Source organism: Sarcophilus harrisii, chromosome 2 (assembly GCF_902635505.1).
Source record: "Sarcophilus harrisii chromosome 2, mSarHar1.11, whole genome shotgun sequence".
Lineage (NCBI taxonomy): Eukaryota > Metazoa > Chordata > Mammalia > Dasyuromorphia > Dasyuridae > Sarcophilus > Sarcophilus harrisii.
The window spans coordinates 125,515,356-125,539,910 of NC_045427.1; the positions used below are offsets into that span (position 1 = coordinate 125,515,356).

A 24,555-nucleotide genomic window follows, 5' to 3' on the forward strand; every position below is an offset into this window, starting at 1 on the left:
AGCTATCTACAGTCATATGAAAAATGCTCTAAATCACTCTGTTGATTGGAGAAATGCAATTTAAAATGATTCTGAGGTACTATCTCATACCCATCATATTAGTTTAGTTAATATGACAAAAAAGATGACAAATATTGCAAGAGATGGGAAAAAAATTGGGATACTAATGTACTGTTGGTGGAGTTGTGAACTGATCTGATTATTAGGGAGAATAATTTGAAAGTTCAGTAAAAAGAACTATAAAACTATGCATACCCTTTGATCTAGCAATACCACAACTAGGACTGTATCCCAAAGAAACTTAACAAAAAAGAAAAAGAAAGAAAGAAAAATATGCTAAAATGGCATATGGCAGCTCTTTTTGTGGTACCAAAGAATTAGAAATTGAGGGGATCAAAGAGATTTTAAAGAAGGGAAAGGGATCTCTATGTGCAAGAATGTTTGTGGCAGCCCTCTTTGTAGTGGCCAGAAACTGGAAACTGAGTGGATGCCCATCAATTGGAGAATGGCTGAATAAATTTTGGTATATGAATATTATGGAATATTATTGATCTGTAAGAAATGACCAGCAGGATGATTTCAGAAAGGCCTGGAGAGACTTGCATGAACTGATGCTGAGTGAAATGAGCAGGACCAGGAGATCATTATATACTTCAATAACAATACTATATGATGATCAGTTCTGATGGACATAGCCCTCTTCAACAATGAGATGAACCAAATCAGTTCCAATAGAGCAGTAATGAACTGAACCAGTTTCACCCAGTGAAAGAACTCTGGGATATGACTATAAACAACTACATAGAATTCCCAATCCCTCTATTTTTGTCCGCCTGCATTTTTTATTTCCTTCACAGGCTATTTGTACACTATTTCAAAGTCTGATTCTTTTTGTACAGCAAAATAACTGTATGGACATATATACATATATTGTATTTGACTTATACTTTAACATATTTAACATGTATTGGTCAGCCTGCCATCTGGGGGAGAGAGTGGGGAAAATGAGGGGAAAAGTTGGAACAAAAGGTTTTGCAACTGTCAGTGCTGAAAAATTACCCATGCATATATCTTATAAATTAAAAGCCATATAATAAAAAAAGATAAAAAATAGAATAAATACAAAGAGGATAAATACAAATAAAAATGATAATTGGAAAAAAAAAAGAAATCGAGGGCATGTCCATCAATTGGAGAATGGCTGAACAAATTGTGGTATATGATTGTGATGTAATACTATAGTGCTATAAGAAGTGATGAACAGGACAGTTTCTGAAAAACTTGGGAAAACTTACCTGAACTGACACAAAATGAAGTAAGCAAAATCAAAAGAACATTGTACACAGTAACAACAACATTGTATGCTAATCCCAGTGTAAATGACTTAACTATTCTCAGCAGCAAAAAGATCTAAAGATCAAATAATAATAAAATGATCCAAAAGACTTATTATGATAAATTCTGTCCATCTTCAGAGGAAAAAAAAACTAATAAAGTCTGACTGCAGTTCAAAGCATACTTTTTTAAAAAAATAACTTTATTTTTCTTGTTAGGTTTATTTTGTGGTCTATCTTTTTCAACATGACTAATATGGAAATATGCTCTGCATAAATAACTATACATGTATAATCTATATCAAATTGTTTGCCTTCCCAAAGAAGGAGAAAAGGAGGGAGGAAAAAAGAGAATTTGGAACTCAAATTTTTTAAAAATAATGCCCAAAATTGTTATTATATGTAATGTTAGAAAATCAAATATCAAATATGAAAAAAATTTAATATTTGTAAAGTGAGAAATTGGATTAGTGTATCTTCTAAAGATTAGACTAGATATTCCTTTCAGATCTCAAATCCATGATCTTATTATTCCAGGCAACTAAACAATTTGTTGAATTGATATTTCATGTTGTTTTTTTAAATTTTGAGTAATTTATTATAATTTATACCATAATTCATTCATTTCAATGCTCCAAGTACCATAATAATACTTCAATAATTCCCTCTAAATCTTTGTTCACAAGAGGTTTGGCAATTGTTAATGCTGTAAAGTTACCCATGTATATATCCTGTAAATAAAAGACTATTAAATTAAAAAAAATAATAATTTACAGGAAAAAAAAATAAAATAAATCTTTGTTCATTTGTTCTCCTCTAGCGAAACTTTTATTTATACTAAGATGTAAGTGATTGATAACAAGTATAATCCTCCCACAGATATTTTCCCAGGTTCCAAGTTAAAGAGGTGAAACTCTAGCAAGAATATTGAGCATTATCTAGCAGTTGGAGGAAAATGGCAGGGGGAGAGGGGAGACAGTATAATTTTCCTAGTTCCCCCAACATTGTTCAAAATAAATGTTTTCTATACTGCCTAATTAGAATTCAGGCTCTGATTCCATAACATGTGAGTCTTTTAAGAGAATATGGACCAAGAATTCAAACTAGGAGAAAATTTTATTCTTACTTACAAACACAGGTCACTTCCCAAAATAAATCTGTGGTGGATCTAGATACACAGATCCAAAGCAAGATGAAAATCTGTCTCCAAATTGCTGTCTCCAAATCACCTTTGTTTCTAGTCCTTAAACTCTCACCTATCTCTAAATTACCTCTGTCATTTTTCTCTAAACTGTTACTTGTCCCCAAACTCTTTGACATGTCTATGAATTTATTTATCTGCTATTTATCTCCACAAGTATCCCAAATTCTGTCCCCTTCTTCCAAGTCTGTCTCTTCCTCCCAAACTCTGTCAACTATTCTCAAAGCAGCTCTCAGCTCCCTCTGGGTTTCACAGCCCTAGTGGAGAAACAAATAAACCTTGTTTTTTGATCTTACCTACAATTAAAAAAATTTTTTTTACGATTTCAGGGAGGCACAGACAGGAATAAGGAGCAGACACAATATTGAGTCACCTCCCCGGGGAGGGTGAGAGTAAAATACCCTTAGGCAATGGGGCATGCCTTGGTGTGTCCATTGCTCACCAGGGGCTGTCCTTGGATATGAAACTATGGAACTTTCCATGCAATGATTTTCTGGCTAATTATTACCATCTGTTTCATTTCGGGCAGCAGACCCTTTGCAGGGGCAGCTTGTGAGTTTATTTGCTGGAGATGCAGGAGGAAGGCAACCAGTTGTGACCAGCTGCTTGTCACCCACCAGTTTTTCTAAGGAAGAAGCAAAGGAGTTGTTGTTCAGATTGCTACCTGGCTTCCTGAGTGAGTATATTTTCTAGCAACTCGCTTTCATAGTTCTCCCATCTAATGCTCTTATCCTCTACTCTGGTTTTCTAGTCTCACTTTCTGTTCTTTGGCATGCCTGAAAGAACAGTCAGTTCCTTTCCTTTGAGCAGCAGGCTAACCAGCATGCACTGCATGCTCCTCCTTTACAGCTGCAAGCCAGAGCTATGTAATGTAGAAAGGGAGATCCAGGGTGTGATTCAGTCAATGGACTATTTATTGCTGAAAGCAGGTTTCAGCCTCATCCTGATAAGGCATTTTTTGCTCTTATGAATAATAAACAAACATTTCAGGAATCCTTTCCAACTCAGAGAAAGAAAGGGATATGTAGATCATAGGATCATAGACCTAGAAAAGAAAGAAAATTTGGAGACCATAAGGTATTATAGGTACTTGGCTATACTGTCCAGGGTTTAGTGGGAAGAGATGAAAATTTTCTGGTGAATGACATTCTGGTGAAAAATAAGGAACAAGTAGACCCTGGAGTAGTTCCTGGGTACAATTATCCTGGGGTTAATAGTTTGAAATTCCCTTTCCTCTTTGAAAGCAATACCCAAATTTTGGAGATAATAAATTGTAAAAGTGTCCTTCAATGTGATCAAAGGGAAGGGTTCTGAAATTTTGAGTCAAAGAACCTGACTTCATACTCTAGTTTACTATCTGTGTGACCCCTGAATATATTTAATTTCTGTGGTACTTAGTTTCCTAGAAGGTCCCTTCTAGATTGTCATCTGTAATTCTGAGGTTCTCTGACTCAATGATCTTATCGATCTCTGTCTGGCAATATGACAGCTTTTTAACCAGTTCCATAAAGAAACCATGTTGGTTTGTCAAGAAATTTTCACCAAGAGCTTGTGAGAAAAGCACTGTGGGAAACAGGATGGTGTAGGGAATGGGACTGCTTTGTGAGAAATCATCACAAAAGCAACTGGAGAATACAGTCCAGAGATTTTTCTTCAAGTGTTTGAGAAGTTGATTGATATCTGCAGGGAGATTAGATTGTTCCACATGGCCCCCAAGGGCAGAACTGAGAGCAAAAGTTAAAAATTCTTGGGGCAAATTTTGACTCAACCCAAACTGTCCAAAACTAGAATGGGTTGTCTTGGTAGATGGTGAATTTCCCAATGTTAAAACTCTTCAAGATGAGCATAAGAAATATTGTAGGAAGGATTTCTTTTCAGGTACAGATTTGCCTAAATTGCCTCAAAGGTCCCTCTGAACTCTGATAATCTGTGATTCTGAGGCTAGCTCCATTCTAACCTCCAAAAATAGAATCATACAATTTTGGAGATGCAGAGGACCTTTAAAAAGAAATACTTTAAACCTTTTGCATCACTGTTGAGAAACTAAGGACTACCAAATGATTCATCAGAGCTCATATGTTGAGCTAAGGGGACAACCAGGAACAGAAACAGGGTCATAACTGGAAGTGATCTCAGAGATCACTTAATCCAATCCCCTCACATTTTACAGACGAGGAAACTGAGGCACAGAGAGGCAAAATGAATTGTCATGGTCACACATATTTCTAATTCCATGCTCTTCACAGTATACCAAGCTGTTTATGATACTAGATTCCTACTATGAATAGTTTACACCAAGGCCTATTTAATGACATGTGATATACCACAGGCATTGGTATTGTGGTCAGTAATAGCCATGACACCAACAGAGAAACATTGTGGAGAAACGGGGCTGTTGAATGAGAAAACAGATGGTTAAGTGGATTCACAACTGGTTGAACATTACCCAAAGAATGTCTACAGATCTCCTGCCCTTTTGAATCACAAAAGCAAATAATAATAATATACCAAATCATTCTAGTAACTTTGCCAAGAAAACTCCATAGACAGTCTTCATGCTATGATCCACCAAATCATGAACTGGCAGGACTAAATGAACAACAAAACTATTAATACTCATAGAGTGTCAAATGTCTATAGGATTTTGTGCCATAGAAAACTCTCTCAAAATAACACGATCCTGCTTTTTTGGTTGTTCAAGTATTTCCAAGTATTATTTTATAGATGAAATTTAGACAGATAGCTGGTGCAGTGGTTGGAGTGATATGCTTGACATCAGGAAGACACTCAGCTATATGAACCTGACCAAGTTGCTTAGACCCTCTCAGTCTCAGTTTCCTTACCTGTAAAATGGGGATAGGATAATAATAGAACTTAGCTCACAGAGTAAGACTCTAGAATGAGAAAACATGTATAATGCTTTGCAAGCCTTAAAGTGTTATATAAATGTCACTTATTCTCATTATTGTCGTTGTGATGAAACACAGTCCGAAACTGGGAATGTTTAACTTTTAGAATTTGGCCTTGCAGATTCAGCATCACTTTTCAAGCATTTGAAGGATTATCAAGTAGAAGAGGAAGCGGTTTAGTGTACTTACCTAAGTCAGAACATCACAGAAAAAAAAAAAAAATGCACATAAGAGCAGAGTAAATAAATGCCAAGGAATATAGATAGAATAGTAAGGAGGAATACTTAGTACTTATGGATTTGAGTGCTGATCTTGGCCATTTATTAGCTCTGTAACCATTTCATGAGGTTGTTTCCTTATCCAAAAGTAAAATGGATTTTTCTTTATATTTGTGATTTCATTGGTTTAGGGAATGTCTCACTTCTTCCACAATGGACTAGCATCTACTTGACAACTCATAGTCTTAGAAGTAGGCAGTTAGGTGATACAATAGATAGATGACCCAGACTGAAATCAGGAAGATTCATCTTTCTGAGTTCAAAACTGGGCTCAGATGCTTACTTATTGTCTATGTGACCTTGGGCATTTAATCTTGCTTGCCTCAGTTTCTTCATCTGTAAAATGAGCCAGAAGTAAAAGGCAAATCATTCCAGTATCTTCGCCAAGAAAATCCCAAAGGTCAAAAAGAGTCAGACAGGACTAAAACACTAAAAGAACTGCAGAAAAATATCATAGAAAGTTGCCAGGGACACTCAGAGGTTAAATGCCAGTATGGATCAGAGGCAAAACTTGAACCCAGCTCTCCCTGGCTCATTGGACAGTTCTCTAGCCACTACTCCCCAATGTCACTCCAATGGAAATAATATATAAATAAATAACTGACTTTTATGCAGTGCTGTATATGAGAGCACTTGTCATAATCACATAGTTGGTAAGTGATCAGCTTTTGAGAAAACATGATTCCTTCTAAGCTATGTGACCCAAATCACTTCTGACTCTCCCAGGTGCCCTTCGAAGACCATAAATTGCAAAGAAGGTGTTGATCTACAAGGGGAGTAGTACTTTACCTGAAGCTCTCCCTTAACTGATCAAATAACAGGCCCAGGTTAAAAAATAAAAATAAAAAAGTCATCCAAAGTACCTCCAAATTGGAACAAGGAGGGAGTATGGGAGGTTGTAAGAGCAGCACTTATGCAGACATGGATGACACTTGAGCAACTGTTGCCAAAGTAGCCTTTGGCTCTGGTTTCTACTCCATTAGACTTGTCATTTTCCAATGCCAGGAATCACATTTTGCTCCCACAGTTTCATCTGCTAATGCAGAGTCATCATTCTAGAGTGGACTCTAGCTTCAATCTGCAGAGTGGCTGAACTGTTCCAGCCTGCTGGGGTCAGGACTGCTCTATTTATTCTATTCTATCCAGTCTTGATGTTGCTTTTGTTCAGAAGTCTTCTTCTTAAGGTCAGATGCTTGTTTTAGCTAGAAGCAGTGTTCTTGTGACTTGGCAGGACTTTCTGGCTCCCACAAAGCTAAGATACATAACTACTGCCCCTCCCTGCCCTCTTGAATACAACTTAGAATGCCAAACAATCAAGAATTTATTTTTACCTTGACTTTCTTTAAAACATTAGTTTTGAAATATGCTTCCTTCTGTTCTTTTGAATTCAACATGTCCAAAACTGAACTCATTATCTTTGCTGTGTGTTCATTATCTTTGCTGTGTGTTCAGCAGTTTTTACTCATGTCTGATTCTTTGTGACCCTATTTGGGATTTTCTTGGCAAAAATACTAGAGTGGTTTGCAACCATTTTTTTCTTTGGCTCATTTTACAGAAGAGGAAATTGAGGCAAACAGAGTTAAATGACTTTCCCAGGCACACTACTACTAAGTGTTTGAGGCCATATTTGAACTCAGGAAGATAAATCTTCCTGACTCTAGCCTGCTACTCTATCCAGTGTGCTATTTAGCTGCCCTTTCATTATCTCCTCGGTTCAAAAAACCAAACAAACCACCTCATCCCCTTCTTACCTTCTCTATCATAGAAATCACATCTTTGTAGTCATCTAAGCTCACAAGCTAGGTGTTAAATTTAATTTGGGTTTCTCTACCCACCCACAGTATCCAAACTGAGGCCAGAGATGGAAAAGGATTTCTTTGGTGAATGCTGGAAGTTGAATCCTAGCCCTTCCATCCCTTTGAATAGTGGGTCATTTTGCCTAAGGAACCTATGGTGCAAAGGAAAAAAGCACTGTATCTGTAGCCAGAGGACTTCCTCTGCCATTTACATGACCTTGAGCAATCCAATCTCTCTGGGCCTCAGTTTCCTTATCTGAAAAAATAAGAATCTGCACTAGATGACTTCCACGGTCATTTTCAGCAATAAATCCTATGATTCTCAGACTCTGGGGATTTAATTTCTTTCCCTAAAAAAATAATAAAATCTTTACCAAATCTATATTCCTAACTATTGGGTAATTTTAAGAGGCAACATTAAGTGGCAAATAGGATATAAAATTGGGGAGTCAGAAAGACATAGGTTAGATTTTTATACTCCCGACAATTATTAACAATGTAATTATGAGCAAGTTAATTAACTTATATGAACCTTGCTTTCTCCATCTGTAAAAATGGATATAATATCTATAGTATCTACCTCATAATGTTATCAGGCTCAAAAAACATAAAGTATGAATAGCAGCTGCTAGGTAACCAAGTGGATAAAGGATATAACCTGGGGCCAGAAAGCCCTGAGTTCATAGCTACCCTCAGACACTTATTAGCCAGGCAAGTCACTTAACATTTGTTTGTGTGTTTCCTCAACTGTAAAATCAGAAAAGTTCAGCATCTACCTGCCAAAGTTGTTTTTGAGAACCATAGTTCTGTTACATAATAGACTCTATATAAATGCTTCCCTTCCCTTCAACTCTGTAAATACTTCCCATTTATTCTGTTCCTCTCTTGTTTATAAAGTTGTTTATATATTCTCTCCCTCTGCTCCTCCAGGGAAAGAATAATTTTTTGGTTTTCTCTATATCCCTGGCACCTAGTATAGTATCTGACACATGGAAGGCGCGTAATAAATTGTTTCTTGATGACTTGATTAGCTCTGCTGAATTTCAGAATCCTTACACAAATTGTTCCAAAACAATGACAATAATTTTTATGTCCCTGAATTCTATTTTTAAGTGTACATGTTATTTAAAATCAAAGATTCCCCAGCCCCATTTAAGAATTTCTTATGAAAGCATGTCCCGGGTTCTTGCCAGACCAGAGACATTCCAGGTCTTTTCTCAGGAATCAGGAGCCTCTTGGGTTAGTGGGTAGGGAGCAATGAATTAGAAAAGTGAGGAAGAGGAGTGTTCTGGGAAATTGTTTTCCTCTCTGGCTCTGAGAGTGGGAGATATCCATTAAATAAAATGAGTCCCTTTCAGGTTACCAGGTAAATAAAAGCAGTTTTTGATGTGTTTTGTTGTTACTGTCATTGCTATTTTAAAGAAAACAGAAGCAGATAATATTCAAAACAGGTGTCTTTAACCACAGAGTCAGGAAAGTTTGAGTTATGGGCAAATTCCATTCTAACAATGAATGGCTGAGGCCTGAAATTTTTTTTTAAATGACTTAAATGAAAAATATACAAAGATCACTTAATCACTGAAACACTATGCAAAAATAAAAATTATTATTATTGAATTATCATGAGTGAATTATCAGAGTAAATATCTTGTTCTCCTTTTCCTCCCAGTGAATACACATTTAAAGTCTAGTCAAGTGCTGCCTTCAGCCGACTTCAGCCAAGGAGGAGGGGTCTGAGTTCATATTTCTGCTCTTTAAGCAGAGACTAATATAACCAACTACTCTCCCTACCATCTCCCCAACTTTCCATGACACTGCTCTCTCCTGTTCTCTTCCTACCAACAGAACTCAGTATACTTTCGCTACATCACCATCCACCTATGTCCCATATTCTTAGGTGTAGAGGCACTCCAGGACTCTGTCCCTTTCCTCTTCTATACTGACTGCTCTCTCTCATTGATCTTAGTTTCCATGGGTTGTCTCTAATCCAATAATTATCAATCTTACATGTCCAGCACTCATCTCTTCTGAATTGTAGTTCTATATCACCAACTATTGAGCATCTCTACCTGGAAGCCCATGGCAATTCCAAAACTGAACTCATTCTCTTCCTTCCATCCTGATATCATCCCTCACCAAAACCCATAAATATTCCTATTTGTGCTGATGGCACCATTTTCCTTTCAATCCCTAAATTCTTAGTCTCATAATCATCCTTATTCTTTATTCTCCCTTACCTTTCATATCCATTTAGTTGGCAAATCCTGTAGATTTTACCGTCACAATATCTCTTTAATCTAACCCTTGACTCCACTCACACACAACTCTAGTTTGCGCCCTCATTATCTCTTGCCTGGACTCCATACTAGCTTCAACTGTCTCCTTACCTCTAGTCTTTCCCCTTTCTTATCATTCTTTTTTTTAAGGACAATAAACTCCTAATTTTATTGATGCAGATTGAGGAAACTCCTTTTACCAAAGTAGATCATTAAATGCACTGTAATTTATAGAGTGTTGCTGAGGGTTATAGAGAGATTAAGTGACTTGCTCAGGATCATGAAATAGGTGTTGGAATTAGAACTTGAATCCAGGTCTTCCTGACTGACGCTAACTTTCATTCACTGTGATACTGTTTCTAAATATATTATTAATAATTTATGAATTTTAAGTTATATGTAAATTAAATATATAAATTAACATAATTTATAAATTTGTGAAAATTACACATTTTGTACTCATTACACTCATAAAAGATTATTTATTATTGTTATTTATTTTATTTATTATTGTTATCAAGTTGGAGAGGGATTTTTCAGTGGCTCTGGATCTTTTCCATGAGGCTTTGTAATGTTTTGGGACTGAACACAATGTCATCTACAAACACATATATCACCTCATCATCCATAGAAAATCCCTCTCCAACTTGATAACAATAATGGTGATGATGATGATGGTAGCTAACATTTATATAGCACCTACTATGTACCAGCACTTTACAAATATTATCTTATTTTATCCTCACTACAACCATGGGAGGTAGATATTATTATTATCTTATTTTACAATTAAGGAGATTGAGGCAAACTTGCACAAGCTAGTGTTAGAGGTCACATTTCAACTCAAGTTGTCTTGATTCCAGACCCAAAACTCTATCCTCTCTACCAACTCTGCTCTGGATCTCCTCTATGACTGATGAATACCTTTTATGAGAGTAATTATTTTTGTTTTATAGCTTGGTTAAGATATAATTTTGCTCTACCAAGTCGACTTCTTTAAAAAAAAAAAAAAGGTCAGAGGGTTATTGAACAGTTATCTCTTTTGTTAGGGGCAACCAAGTATTAGTATAAAGTGCCAGCCCTAGAATTAAGAAGACTCATTTTCCTGAGTTCAAACACTATCTGTATAGTCACTTAACCCTGTTTGCCTAAGTTTCATTATTTTTAAAATGAGCTGAAAGAGGAAATAGCAAACCATTCTACTATCTTTGCCAAGAAAACCCCAAATGGGATCACAAGAGTCTGAAAGGAACAATCTCTGTTGTTACATCTGAAACCACTAGGGGGGAATGTGTGAGCAATAGAAGGAGCTCTCCAATTGAAAGCAACAGCAGCCAGCCAATCCTAGTTAAAATTCATACATTTCTCCAAATTACTCCACTTCTACTAAGGCCAGGCTTTCATAAAGGCTGCTGCAGGCCCAGAAAGTGTCCTCAGACAAAAAGTAATTGCTTTCTTCATAGCTTGGTTTTTCTTCACATTAGAATTATTTTAAAAAGCTAATATCAAGGACTTGAATAATCACTAATATGTTGCTAATAAATTACATGTTCTCTAATTGGCTCTGCTCCACCCCCATCATCAGTTTGCACTGAAAGAAAATAATCTCCTGCCTCTTTAAGGATTTTAAGTCTCCATTACCACCCCCACCCCATCTTATTCCACACATTCAACAAACAATTCCAGTGATATTCATCACGTTTTTATGATAACAGTTTAAATAGTAGAAAAACTGAAAGTAGGCCATTAAAATATAACTTGCCACTTATAATAGAACTAAAAGGAGACAAAATTGGCTTTTTTCTCTCCAGCCCTTCTCCATGAATCAGAAGGAGGAAGGCAAAAAGTAAAGGATTTTTTAGTAAATGAAAAAGTGGTTTCCCCTCATGAGAAGGTTGAAGGAGGGAAAATTGGAGGAGGAAGTGTTATAAATGGGATTAGTAATCTTTAATAGCCCCAAGGTGGCTTATTCTTGCTGGTTTCTACTTTGTTGCTAATTTACCTTACTCAAATTGAAGTTTTGAATGATCTATGTCTTTCCCCAACCTAGAGTCTATAGTCTCCCTAAAAACTCAGGTAATGACCATCCATTAATACTGTTTCCTGTTTTAATAGACAAGATACTATGTCTTGGTAGTCATTCCTTTCTCAGAGGTTCCATAGACAAAGTGGAGATTTCTCACCCAGTTTTAGAAGTCTATTCGAGGTCAAGAACAAAACTATCGAAGCACAGAGAATTCTGGATAGTCTGCTTGACTGTAGGAAGGTACCTGGCCCATCGGGTTTCCATGGTAACTACTGGAGATATACATTTTTCAAGGAATCTTGAATAATTTTAATATATATGGATAAGAGACATCTTGTTTGAAGAGAGACTTTAAAATAGCCTTTTGCTTTACTGAATAACCACCTTAAAGATAAACAAATAACTAATGATTAGTCTTGCATATGCCTATAGAACAGGAGTTCTTAAAACCTAGGGTCTACTCTAGGTTCAGTGGATGGAAAAATATAGTTTGATTTTAATATAATTGCCTTCCTTTGTAACCCTGTGTTTTGTATTTTATGCATTAAAAAATATTATTGGGAAAGAGGTACACAGGCTTCACCAGATTGACAAAGCAGTTACACATGCAAAAAAGGTTAAGAACCTCTCATAGAGAATTAAGAATGATCCTAAAGGGAAGAAATATGGGAGGAAAAACCCCAGCTGAATTAGATTAAGTGTGCATAGAGGAGATCTAGGCTAGAGGTGACCCAATTTTGAGGGCATTGATTCACAGGATATCTGAAGAAGGGGAAGATACTAAATTCATGGAAAAACATCTTGGACCTTATTAATATTGGGGGGAGGGGAAAGAGTGACCTAGATAAAAATCAGCAATTATCGGTCTTTATGTCTACTTCCTCAATTTTTATGAGAATCACAAGGGCATCATCTGTAAGGTATTTGTTGGGGCCAAGAAGTTATGTTTTCAAAAATGACATTTTATACTAGGACATATCTCTATTATTATACAACTGAATGAAAGATAGAGACAAAATTCCTACTTTGGTTTATATGTAATAAGTGCTCAATAATTGCTTGTTCAATCAAATTGACTTGAAAATGGTCCTGCTGATTTTTTCCCCTTCTGCTTTTTGCAAGTTTTGGCAGCACACTCTCAAAATAACGAGGTTAAAGAAAGCTGAATCACATTTTTCTGAAAGTAGTTCAGCTGTCCCAAGGTATCATTTTTCCAGAATGAAGGTTTAGTGGATAGATTATCAGAGGAAATTTAAAGGTTAGCCCCAAGCAGAAGGCTTGGCATAGACAATTGAATTAAAGTATAGATTTGTGCATTTTACCTGATTTCATTTCTTCCCATTCCCATGGGTTACAAGGCCAGAGGATAAAATCACAGGATTGTCAGAGTTGGAAAGGATCTTTGAAAGCATCTCATTTAATTCCCCCAATTATATAAATAAAGAAACTAAACACTAGGGATTATCCTTAGCTAGTGGAACATTCTTCTTTCTGACTAAACTGTGAATGAAGCAAGAGAAAAACACTAAAGGGTAATATTCTTCTTGGAAAACACTTTATTTACATGGGTTACTGTTTGTTGATCAATTGATTGATTAGATCTTGGGAGTATGGTAGAATAGTTTTGATTATAATTCTCCTCTTTTCTCACTGAAATACCAGAAGGGTACAGATTTGGACTATTAAAGAAGGCAGATATTATAGGTCTGACTTTTAGCACCTTTCGATAATGATACCTGATAGAACCAAAACAAGTATATGAGGTAGAGTCAGGACAGGGGTCAGAGACTTCATTTCCCCCGAATCAGAAGCTGGTTGCAATCCAGAAGAATTAGGAAGGGTTGAAGGACCTGAGTAAAACTCATTGAATTGGTCCTCTCTTCTCATTTTTATAGAAGTAACATTAGACAAATATCAAAAAAAGGTAAGGAGGAAAGAAGTCGGTCAAAATACAGACTAAAGAATGTATAAGGGATGGAATGAGAAGGCACAATTATCGGTTATTTTTAGCACCCCAAAATTTAGAGTTAGGCCTTTGAGTTCATTCTGTTGGAAACCTTATTTTATATGTAGCAAGTATATTTTGGTTCACTCTCCCAAAGTCAAGCAAACTGCACCTGCCCTTGAAGATTTGGGAGTGTCTCTGCTCTAATCCTATCATCCTTAGCCCAGACCAACTGTATTTTTCCCATTAAGTGAATAGTGACTAAAGCCTGAACTCCATTTAATATCTATCAGTTCTTATAAAATATATTTGCTTTGAAGATATAGGAAGAACAAAAGGACAAACACTTCTCAGCATCTCAGAGGTACATGCTGTTCTCCTTTATCTCGCTTTTGGTCTGGAGTAGAGTGGTCTCAGGCTTAACTTGGCTTTACATAGCATTGATCCTACCAAGTTTATATGCAAATGTGGCATGACTGTCAGAGAAATCCTTATCTTAGTAACCACTAGACTGAGTCTCAAAGGTCATTTTTGAAAGCACCTCTTTATTCCAAGAGGCATCAAATGCTGAGCTATCTGCAAAACCTGAATGCTACAATGCCAAAGTCTCTAATCTTTTCACCTAAAATAGAAAAGAACTAAGGGCTATTCCCAGAAGTTCATGTAGTTTGTAGCCTTAGTGGAGATTGACTCAAGATCCTCCTAATTCTGGCTATGCAGGCAATCAAAAATGCATCTTTTAATAATGAGGTTTAAAGGCCAAAACTAGTTGCAGAATGTCTCTGCATACTCTATAATGTTTCAAAAGTATTTCCATTTAATACCATCATCACTCTCTTGAAAGCAGACACTTCAGCCTCTTCACCTGCAGAGACTCCATCAGAAATGTTCTGCACATGTGCCAGTCTCTGTAGGGGATGGGTGCAAGAAATCAAGACCCAGAAAACTTATATGATTTCTTTAAGATTACGGATTAAAGCAGCATCAATTAAATCACAAAGTTTTTGAAATATGATTTTGTATTCAATTAAATCCAGGAGTTCTGACTTTGAGTCTAACATTCTTTCTACTATAGTCCACTATAACAGACTAATAGTTCAGCAACCAGTCAATAAAAATTTATTAAGTACCTACAGTGTACCAGCTATTGTATTGGGTACTAGGAATACAAGGCAAAAAACAGTCCATGTTTTCAACAAGCTTACAGTCTAATGGAGGTGGTCATTATCCGGTCATTTTTCAGTCATGTCCAATTCTTCATGGACTTCTTTGGTATTTTCTTGGCAAAGATACTGGAGTGGTTTCCCATTTCTTTCTCCAGCTCATTTTTACAGACGTGGAAACTGAGACAAAAAGGTGAAATTATTTACCCAGGATCACTCAGCTAGTAAGTCTCTGGGACTAGATTTGAACTCAAGAGGATGAGTCTTCCTGATTCCAGGCTTGACATTCTATCCATTTCAACACTACCTGCCTCTTGCAGAGGAAATAATATGAAAACAACTCTACAAGCAAGATAAATACAGGATAAATTGAAAGTAATTAGCAGAGAAAAGATATTATCATTAAAGGAGATTTGGGGAAAAGTGAGATCTTATTTGGAATTTGAAGAAAGCTAGGAGGTAAAAATGAGGAGGGGTAGAATTCTAACCATGACTGGGAAGTGGAAGTAGAGGAACCAGTGAAAATACAAGCAGGAGTCAGAAGGCTTGTTCAAGGGATAGCAAAAAGGCCAGTGTGACTGGATTGCAGAGTAGTGGAAAGGAGTAAGGTGTAAAAAGGCTGCAAAAAATGAGGAGATAGGAGAGGTTATAAGAGGTCTTTAAAACCAATTAGAAGATTTTTTAAAATGTCATCTTGAAGGTGACAGAGAGCCATTGCTGTTTATTGAGTAGGGGATGATATAGTCAGTTTTAGGAAGATCACTTTGATAATTGGATGGAAGATGGACTGGAGTGAGGAAAGATTTATAGCCAGGAGTCCCACAAACAGACTATTGCAATAATCCAGGTGTAAAGTGATAAAGGCCTGAAACAGGATGGTAGAATGTCAGAGAAGAAAAGGGAGCACTAGCTTCTGTCCAAGGATATCTCTTTAAAAGATTATAGGATCATAGCATTTGGAACTAGAAGGATCATAGGTTCATAATGGACCTCAGAAATCTAGTTCAATCCATTCATTTTACAAATGAGAAACTAAGACCTAAAGAGATAAAGTGACTTGTGCCATTATAGGTAAGTATAAGATCCAGAATTCCAATCAGGGTCATCTGATTTTTCCAATACAGCATTTCTTCCACTATAGCATAGTGACTTCATTGCCTGGCACAGTGCTGATATGGATATGAGTTAATCCAACCTCTCTCCCTTTTCTAGCTGTGTGTGAGAGAATAATTACTATGCAAAAGGAGCTGAAAGGAGTCATATTTTCAAAGTGAGGAGCCAAGTAGCCTTTTTCTAAAAGGCTATCAACCTGAATTACATGCAAAATGTTGTTGTGTGGTTGAGGCCAATTCTTTGTGACCCTATTTGAATTTGTTTGTTTGTTTGTTTTTAACAAAGATACTGAAATAGCTTCCATTTCTTTCTCAGCTCATTTTACAAATGAAGAAACTGAGATAAACAGGGTTATATGACATGCCCAGGATTACACAATCAGTGTCTGAGGCCATATTTGAATTCAGGAAGATGAATCTTCCAGACTTTAGGTGAGGCACTTTATCCATTTTGCCACCTAGCTATCAGCTGAGTGGGGAAGGGAAGGCTTTTTGAATGGTGCCTGTGAGAAACAGCAGTCCATAATAACAGACAATCTACAGTTGCTGAACAACAGCAGAGTTCTTGAGTCAAGCTGGAGTCAGCATGATTATGCTGAAATATGATGGTGGGCAACTCAGAGGCAATGGCAGTGAGCAGGAGCCAGGATAAAGGCAGGGCTGCCAAAGCAAAAGGAGAAGAGATCTGGAAGTCCAACTCTCTCATTTTACAGCTGGGTAAACTGAAGCTCCGTGTAGTGACTTTCCCCACACTAAAAAGGAATCAAATAACAAAATCTAAATGAGAGTCCATAGTCTTCTGAACTTTAAATTCAGTGACTCTGCACAGTATCACATCCCTTTAGGATTAGCCTCTGGTAGCCTACCTAGGACCAGCTGCACACATTAACCTTCCAACTCTCTGAGTCTACAAGTTGCTGAAAGAGACTCAATAGAAGAGCTCCTGAACTTGAGCAAGCATCATCGACCTGCTACAGAGCCCAGAAAGGACCTTTCCTCCCTCCCCCATTTTCCCCCTTTCCTGTTCCCCCGCTCCCTTCCCTGTTCCCCCGCTCCCTTCCCTCTCCAGCTGTGCTTTCCACTCCTCCTCGTCTGTCACGTTTGAGGAGCAAAGTTGCAGAGAGAGAACTCTCTCTGGATGAGGGGATCAGCTGTGAAGCACCGCAGCTGCGATCCTTGGAGTAGCCGAGTCTGGGACTTCTTGTTCGACTCTCTCCCCTTGCTATTTCCTGCCTGTATAACTGTGATCAAGTCACTTTAGTTACGTGGCCCTTAGTTTTTTATTTGTCAAATGAGGGAGTCAAGTTAGATAATTTTCAAAGTCCATTCCAGCTTTTAATTCAGGGATTCTTAACTTTTGGGGGAGAGTAAAGTATCATGACGCTTTCTCTTCCCCACTCCGAGCCACCGCAATCTGGTAAAGCCTATAGATTCTATTCTTTCAGAATAGTTTTTCTTTTTTTTCCCTCTTTTTTTTTTTTTCCTCTTCAAAATAGTGGTTTAAAATAATTGAAGGAAATACTAAATTTCAGTTAGAGCTTAGTGAAAATAAAAATGCAAATTTTTTTTGCCCATTCAAGTTCTCTGAAGTCTTTCAGTGATCCCAGGCTAATAACTCCCACTTTAAAACTATACTTTTCTATATCTATGTGACACCGCCCCCCAACAGTCACATCTCCCACTCTGTTTAGTGGATTGGTGATGCCTTCCCTCCTCTGGGCATTGTCACCCCAGTCTTGGGTGATCTAGTCTTCGGACGGCTAAACGCTGCAACTGGCAAGTTGGCAGCGGTTCAGGCCACCTCCCGCCCACCGGACAATGCAGTTGCCTCGAGCGAGGCAGTCGGAAGGTCCCGGGAGCCTTTCACTGGGGTTGGGGCAGGGCTCAGGACCCTGAGGAACAGCTGCCCCCTCCCACTTTCCCACCCCCTGCTCCACCCCCTCTTCCTCCCTCTTGCCTCCAGTCCCGCCTGCTGCAGGGCAAGCCGAGGGGCCGAGCGGGAACCAACTCCGCGCTAAGTTAAGAAAAGATGGGAGGCTCCTTTTCCCAGAATCCGAAAGACGCGGTTGGGGAGAAGCCCCAGAAACCCAGGGAGCCTGTGTGAGTCGGAATACCCTTTCTGTTTCCCGGATCGTGGCGAGAGTCCGCCTCACTCTGGGGCCTCAAGGGGAAGGAAGGTGGCCAGGGCTGGTTCCCGAGGAGCCAGGCAGCGCCGGGACGTGCCCAGCTGGGGCAGCTGCAGCTGCCTCCGCCCCGCCCTCACTGGGAGTCCGTCAGTCAGTCGGTCCACTGGTCAGTGCTTCCAGGCTAGTCTGGGGACTTAGCAGCTCCCAATGCCCGCAGAGTTCCCGATTCACTCTGGGGCTGGAGGAGAGATCTGCGAAGTCTGTGCTGGTGGGGATCTGGTGTCCTGCTAGTGTTGGTGGACCAGCTACATGTGAATTATCCTCGGGTCAAACTGAGTTATAATTGTGTGTGGGTGTAGTTGTATGAGTGAGGGGGTCGAGGGTCAGCAGAAACCTTGACCTTGACTTTCAAAGAGAAGGCACAGATCTGATTGTAAATGATCTTTGATAACCCCATTTCATTATAAGACCAACATGGAGACCTCAGATGGGGAAACAGAGGCAACTAGAGTTGGATTCCAAATTTCAAATTCTTTTAACTACTGCAGCATGCTTCTATGCCTTGTGCAAAAGGTACATTGATATAAAATTATTCACTCCAAGCCAACAGATATTTATTAACCTACTATATGCTTATAAGATTACTTTAATACAAATTGGAGGAGGTATAAAGGGGAGGAAATAGTTACTGATTTTTGTTTTTCCAACCCTCCCCCATCCTTCAGTTTTCTAGAATCATATATTTCCAAAGGAGTTAAAATATGATTTTCCTTGATTTGGAAGTACAGGAAATGGTTTTGAGAAATGACTTTGTTGTTGCTTTCTTTGAACAAGTGGCTTGACTTTTTTGAATCCAGTTTCTTCATCTAGAAAATGGGGAGAGGCTAGGTGGCACAGTGAATAGAGAACCACACCTGGAGTTAGGAAGACTCATCTTCCTGACTTCAAATGTAGGCTTAGACAATGACTAGTTGCTTGAGGCTGGGCAAGTCATTTAACCCTGTTTGTCTCAGTTTCCTCATTTGTAAAGTGAGCTAGAAAAGGAAATGGTAAACACACTCCAGTATCTTTGCCAAGAAAATCTCAAATGGGATCACAAATAGTTGGATGCTACTGAAGAACAGCAATATCTTCTTCATCTACCTCATAGGGTGGGTGTGAGGATCAATTTCTCATATCCCAGTTATTCCAAAGATTCCAAAAGTCTTAGTGCAGTGTACTGCAGTAAAACTGCACTAAAACTTTTGGAACAACTTGCATGTAAAGAAAAGCAATATGTAAATATGAGCCATTGTTATTTTATACAGAAGGATTTAGACGAAGTGACTAGAAAATAGTGGCTGTGTAATTTAAAGGATGGATTATTGGAATGGGTTTCAGGAATTTCTGAGTTGCTGGAGGTAGTTTCCACACAAGTCCTCAACATAATGACCTTGACTAGAAAGGCAATATAGGAAAGAAGGTTTTCCTAACAAAGCATCAGAAAATATGATGTGCTTTCCCAAAGAGATCAAGGAGTGGTTGAGTTCTCCATCACTATGTAGGTGGATGGGGCCTTATTTGTTGTGGATGTGATGGAGTGGATTGGTTAAAGATTAAACAAGATTCATTTTTGATAAGACCTGAAATTCTGTTTTGTTCAGTTATGTTTGGAGTTTTGGGGGTTTTCTTGACAAAAACATTGGAGTGGGTTTATCATTTCCTTCTCCAGATTATTTTACAGGTGAGGAAGCTGAGTCATACAGGGACCAGTGATTTGCCCAGGATCATATAGCTAATAAATGTCTGAGGCAGGATTTGAATTTAGGAAGATGAATCCTACTGACTCCTGGCAGAGTACTCTAATTATTGTGCCACCTAACTGCCCCAAATTGTGACTCTGGGCCTTGTGCCCTCCAGATGCCCGGAGTTCTGATAATGTGGTCTTAAGGATGACTAGGCCTTTGCTTGGCTTGCTGAATTGGTGCTATTAAATCAGAAAGTCTAGAAGAACTTCTAATGATTAGTTGAATTCTCTTAGGAGATGAGTGCTGTTTTGTAGCAGTTCCATTTTGAGAGGGAACATGATGTTGGAAGACTTATTAGCCGTTCATGTTCTAATTTGGCAATGATTTCAGTAACCCCGAGAGCTAAAATTCAAATGACTTTGCATAAATGAGGCCATGTGGTAGAGAGAAAAGTCCAGTGATTTTGGAGTCAGCAAAGGCCTGTATGCAGCCTCCTTCACTCTGCCATTCTTTCTGACCTTCAGAGTCCTCATATGTAAAAGAGACATAATAATTCCCATATGTCTACCTCTAGAGTTGTTGCAAGGATTAAGTGAAGTAAAGTACTAAGCAAACCTTGAGACATTACATAAATGTCAGCTTATTTAGTAAACTGGTCTGAAAATTCCTCCTCATTGGGGAAGAGGGAGGGGAAAGAAGAGAAGAGAGAAAAGAATGGGAGAGAGAGAGAGAGACAGAGAGAGAGAGAAGAAGGAGGAGGAGGAGGGAAGGAGGGAGAGAAGGAAGAAGGGAGGGAGAGGAGGGAAAGGGAGGAAGAAGGAGAGACTTGGAAAGACTCATAAGGAAAAGGTTGACAAGGAGGATTTTTATTTTTAGGATAAGTTAGAATCGAGGGATTTTTGGTAGAGTTTGGGTTTTTGGAAACATACGCTTCCTCAGTATTCTTCAGTTTGATTCCACAAATGACTTCTTCCAACATTTTGAGGAGAAAAGTTTTATGGGCCCTAAAGTAATGGGTTCATGCCCAACTCATGACTTTGCAATGCAACATATTTTGAGAGAGGGAGAGAAATTGCACTATCATATTTAGACAGCCTAAATTGTGGTGGGAAAACTTATAATTATCTTTTCTAAGGAAAGTTTCCTTAAGATTCATATACTATTGATGTGGGCAGATAATTCTCATGAGTTTTGATTACACCCCAAAACCAAAACTCATTTCTGGAAATTTAAAAAAATACATCATCTTAAAATTTAGAGATGGGAAGGATTTTAAGGTTCATCAGAATCCTTTGACTTAAAAACTCTATTGCTATTTACAAATTGTCTCTGGGTGTGTCACTTTTGACATTATGCTACATTCATTTGGGGAAATAGCCTGCCTTGTTTGCTCTTTGTAAATAAGGGTAGGGTTTATTGTGTATCTTGAAGCCTATTGAATTAATTCAGTGAGATCATGTTCTCACTACAGTGCTCCAGAAATAGACACACTGCTGTCAGCTGGAGTTTCTCAGTTTGGTGAATTTGGTGATTAATTACAAAATCTGTTCTTCAGCATCTTGTGACAGTAGATTGAAAATTGTCCTCCCTCATATGGTTCTGAAAACCCCCTTCTCCAAAGAGCACATATCTAGCCTCAGAAATGATGAACAGAAAATCCCAAAGTGGGTCTCTTTAACTTAACAAACATTTATAAGTATCTGCTATATACAGGGCACTATACTAGCCAATAGGGATACCAACCTGAAAACCACCAGTTGTCATCAGCAGTTTATATTAAACTATCAGTAAACATTTATTAAGTGGCTACTATGTTTATTAAGAGGTATTATGCTAAGTGCTAGAATTACAAAGAAAGCCAAAGTCAGTGCCTGCCCTCAAAGACTCCACAGTCTAATAGAAAAAAATAACATGTTAACAGCTATATACAAACTAGTTAATATACAAGATAATTTGGGAAAAGTTTCAGAAGGAAGACACTGCTAGGGCGTGTGGGATGTACACAGATAAATATAGTGCAAGGGAAGAATTACTCTATGGCTACATACTGCCTTTTCAGACATATTCCTCCCCTTCTATGACTCCATTTTCTAGCCAAATTGCCCCATTTATTATCTTTCTCATGTTCCATTTCTGTGTCTTAGTAGACTGTCCTCCTCCATATCTGAAATGCACTCTCACTGTGCCTCTTCATATCTCTAGTCTCTTGAGAAACTTTTTCCTGACTCTAAAATTACCTTAATTTTACTTTGTGCACATTTTGTATCTATTTGAAAATATACATCTTGTTTCATCTAGCAGAATTTAATGTCCTTGAGGACAGAGACTTTATCTTTGGGTCTGCAGCACCTAGGACAGTGCCTGGCATATAGTAGGGGCTTATTAAGTCTTTTTTGATTGAAATGCTCTAGGAATATATGAAGAGAAAGAAGAGGAAAGAGAGAAAGAAAGGGGGAAGGGAGAAAGAGAGAGAGAGAAGAGAGAAACATACACATACACAGGCACATAAACACACATACACAGACAGAGAGAAACAGAGAAGTAACAAGAACCAGGGATGGGGAAGGAAGATATTTATATCTGAGCATAACCTTTGAAGGAAGATAAAAATTCTGAACCACAAAGTTGAAGAACTATATATCACATACAAAAGAAGACTTATGTGAATATAGGAAAGCAGGAGATGGGATATTGAGTTTGGGGTTATTAATGGTTCAAGTAACTTCAGTTGACTTGATAAGCAAAATGAGCTTGACTGTAGGGTACATGAAAAGGGGTAATATGAAATAAGGCTAGGATGAGAGGTGTTGGAAGGCCTGGAATGCCAGACTACATGTTAATAGTTTATCTCAGACAATAGGAAGTCAAAGAAACTTTTTGAGTGATAGAGTGATGTGAACAGATCTGTGCTTTTGGAAGACTCTTCTGGCAGCTCTTAAGAAAATGGGTTGAAGAAAGAAATTGAACATGGAGTTCAAGTGTAAAGTTTTTTTACTATCTAGTCCAAATAAAAGGGGATGATGTGTGCCAAAACTAGGTTTGAGAGGAGATTCAAAAGTATAGACGTGATTGCCAAAACCCAAGAAAAAGAAATGAAAGGCACCTGAAAGATCAACTCTCTTTCCTATATGAATTCATTTTATAACATTCCCCAGCATGTGGCCACAAGACTCTGCTTGAAGAGTTCCATTGGTTCTTTAATATGGCTGCTTGAGGAAGTTGGTACCTTGGCTCAGGCCCCAGTTACAGCAGAGTCTGAGAGAGGGTCATCACCATTATAGCATTCATGAGGTCTGCAGAGGATATGATGCTCAAGACCAGTTTCAATATGAATTGGAGCAGACTTTGGAAGCACAAAACAAAACAAAAAAAAGTCATAGAGCCTACCCAAATTGGCCATGAGGCTGCCTGCTGATCACTATTGGAAAGTGCCTTCATAAGGCAGTTGCCCTAGCAGGCAAGGCTCCTATGTTTGGCACTTCTTTTGGATTATTCCTACTACATTTCTCTACATGACTGTATTGAATATAGCCTGTTGCTATGGGTAGCCTGTTGCTTCTCTTCACAGTTTGACCCCAACTACAAGTATTAAATAACTATAAACTCCCAGCTGCTTTTTTTATAACCTCACTTCCTCCAACACTAAACTATTGGTGAAGATGAAGAAAGAGATTGCATAATACAAAAGCACTTTCTGCCTTGGTGTACTGTATAAAAAGGATTTACAACGTCTATGCTAATTTATTTTCAACAGAAAAAGAGTATGAGACCTGGAGTCAGGAGTCCTGAGTTCTGAGTTCAAATAAATCTTTAATACTTACTAGCTATGTGACTTTGAACAAATCACTTAATTTCTGTTTACTTCAGTATCAACCGCTGTAAAGTGGGGATAACAACAGCACCTTTAATCACAGGGTGGTTGTGAGGATCATATGAGATACAAAGCACTTAGCACAATGCCTGCCATATAGGAGTTTCTTTTTAAAATGCTAAAACAATATCTTAAAGATTTCCATGAAAACATCTCAATGAAAATTTAACAATTGGCTCCTCTTGGAGCTGGCCGTAGCACATCCCTGGCACTGGAAACTGGAAGGGTCAGAAAACATGTCACATAGAAGGTAGGAGTGCTAGATTTGAATTATAAAGGAAGCTAGAGATTCTTAGAAATGGGGGAAAGGAAAACATTAAAATGTAAAAAGACACAGATGAGAGATGGAGATTCACTTCTAAAAAATTTGAGAGACGAATCTTAGAATTATAGAGGATCTTAAAACATCTTAAAATCATATCTTAAATACCAGTTTTTAAGATTTTTAAAATCTTGAAAGTATTCTAGTCTCCTACTCAATGCATGACTTCCTGACATATGGTATGAAAAAGATAACTTTAAAAGCTACAATGTTAATTAAAAGAGGTTTAAAAGGCAAATTCAAATACAAAAGAGGGCTTGTGGTTTACTTAATACTTTCCTTTTTAGCTATATATGGCAGGCCAAGCCTTCAAATATTTCTGAAAGTGGAAGGATTTAATCTATTCTCAGAGGAGGTTGCTGATATCCTGTTGAGACACATGGAGAGACTGGATAACACTGATCTCCAGGAAATGCCCCTTCTCAGACTAAAGGAACTATAGAATCTATTGTTTCTTTGTGAAATGTTT

General features: G+C 37.9%; 1 protein-coding gene across 2 annotated transcripts in view; it reads left to right on the forward strand.

Moving 5' to 3' along the window:
- Positions 1–3,194: 3,194 nt before the first annotated feature.
- Positions 3,195–24,555, forward strand: part of TACC1 (transforming acidic coiled-coil containing protein 1) — a 157,575-nt gene continuing 136,214 nt past the window's right edge. Inside the window, exon 1 of one of the 2 annotated variants that reach the window (XM_031950726.1) lies at positions 3,195–3,211. Coding sequence is in view for 1 of the 2 variants with exons in the window: in XM_031950724.1 (XP_031806584.1) it covers positions 18,070–18,140 (71 nt within the window). In the remaining variant the exon portion in view is untranslated. Of the gene's footprint in view, positions 3,212–17,994; positions 18,141–24,555 lie in introns of those variants that run through there. The other variant, XM_031950724.1, reaches the window with a different exon arrangement.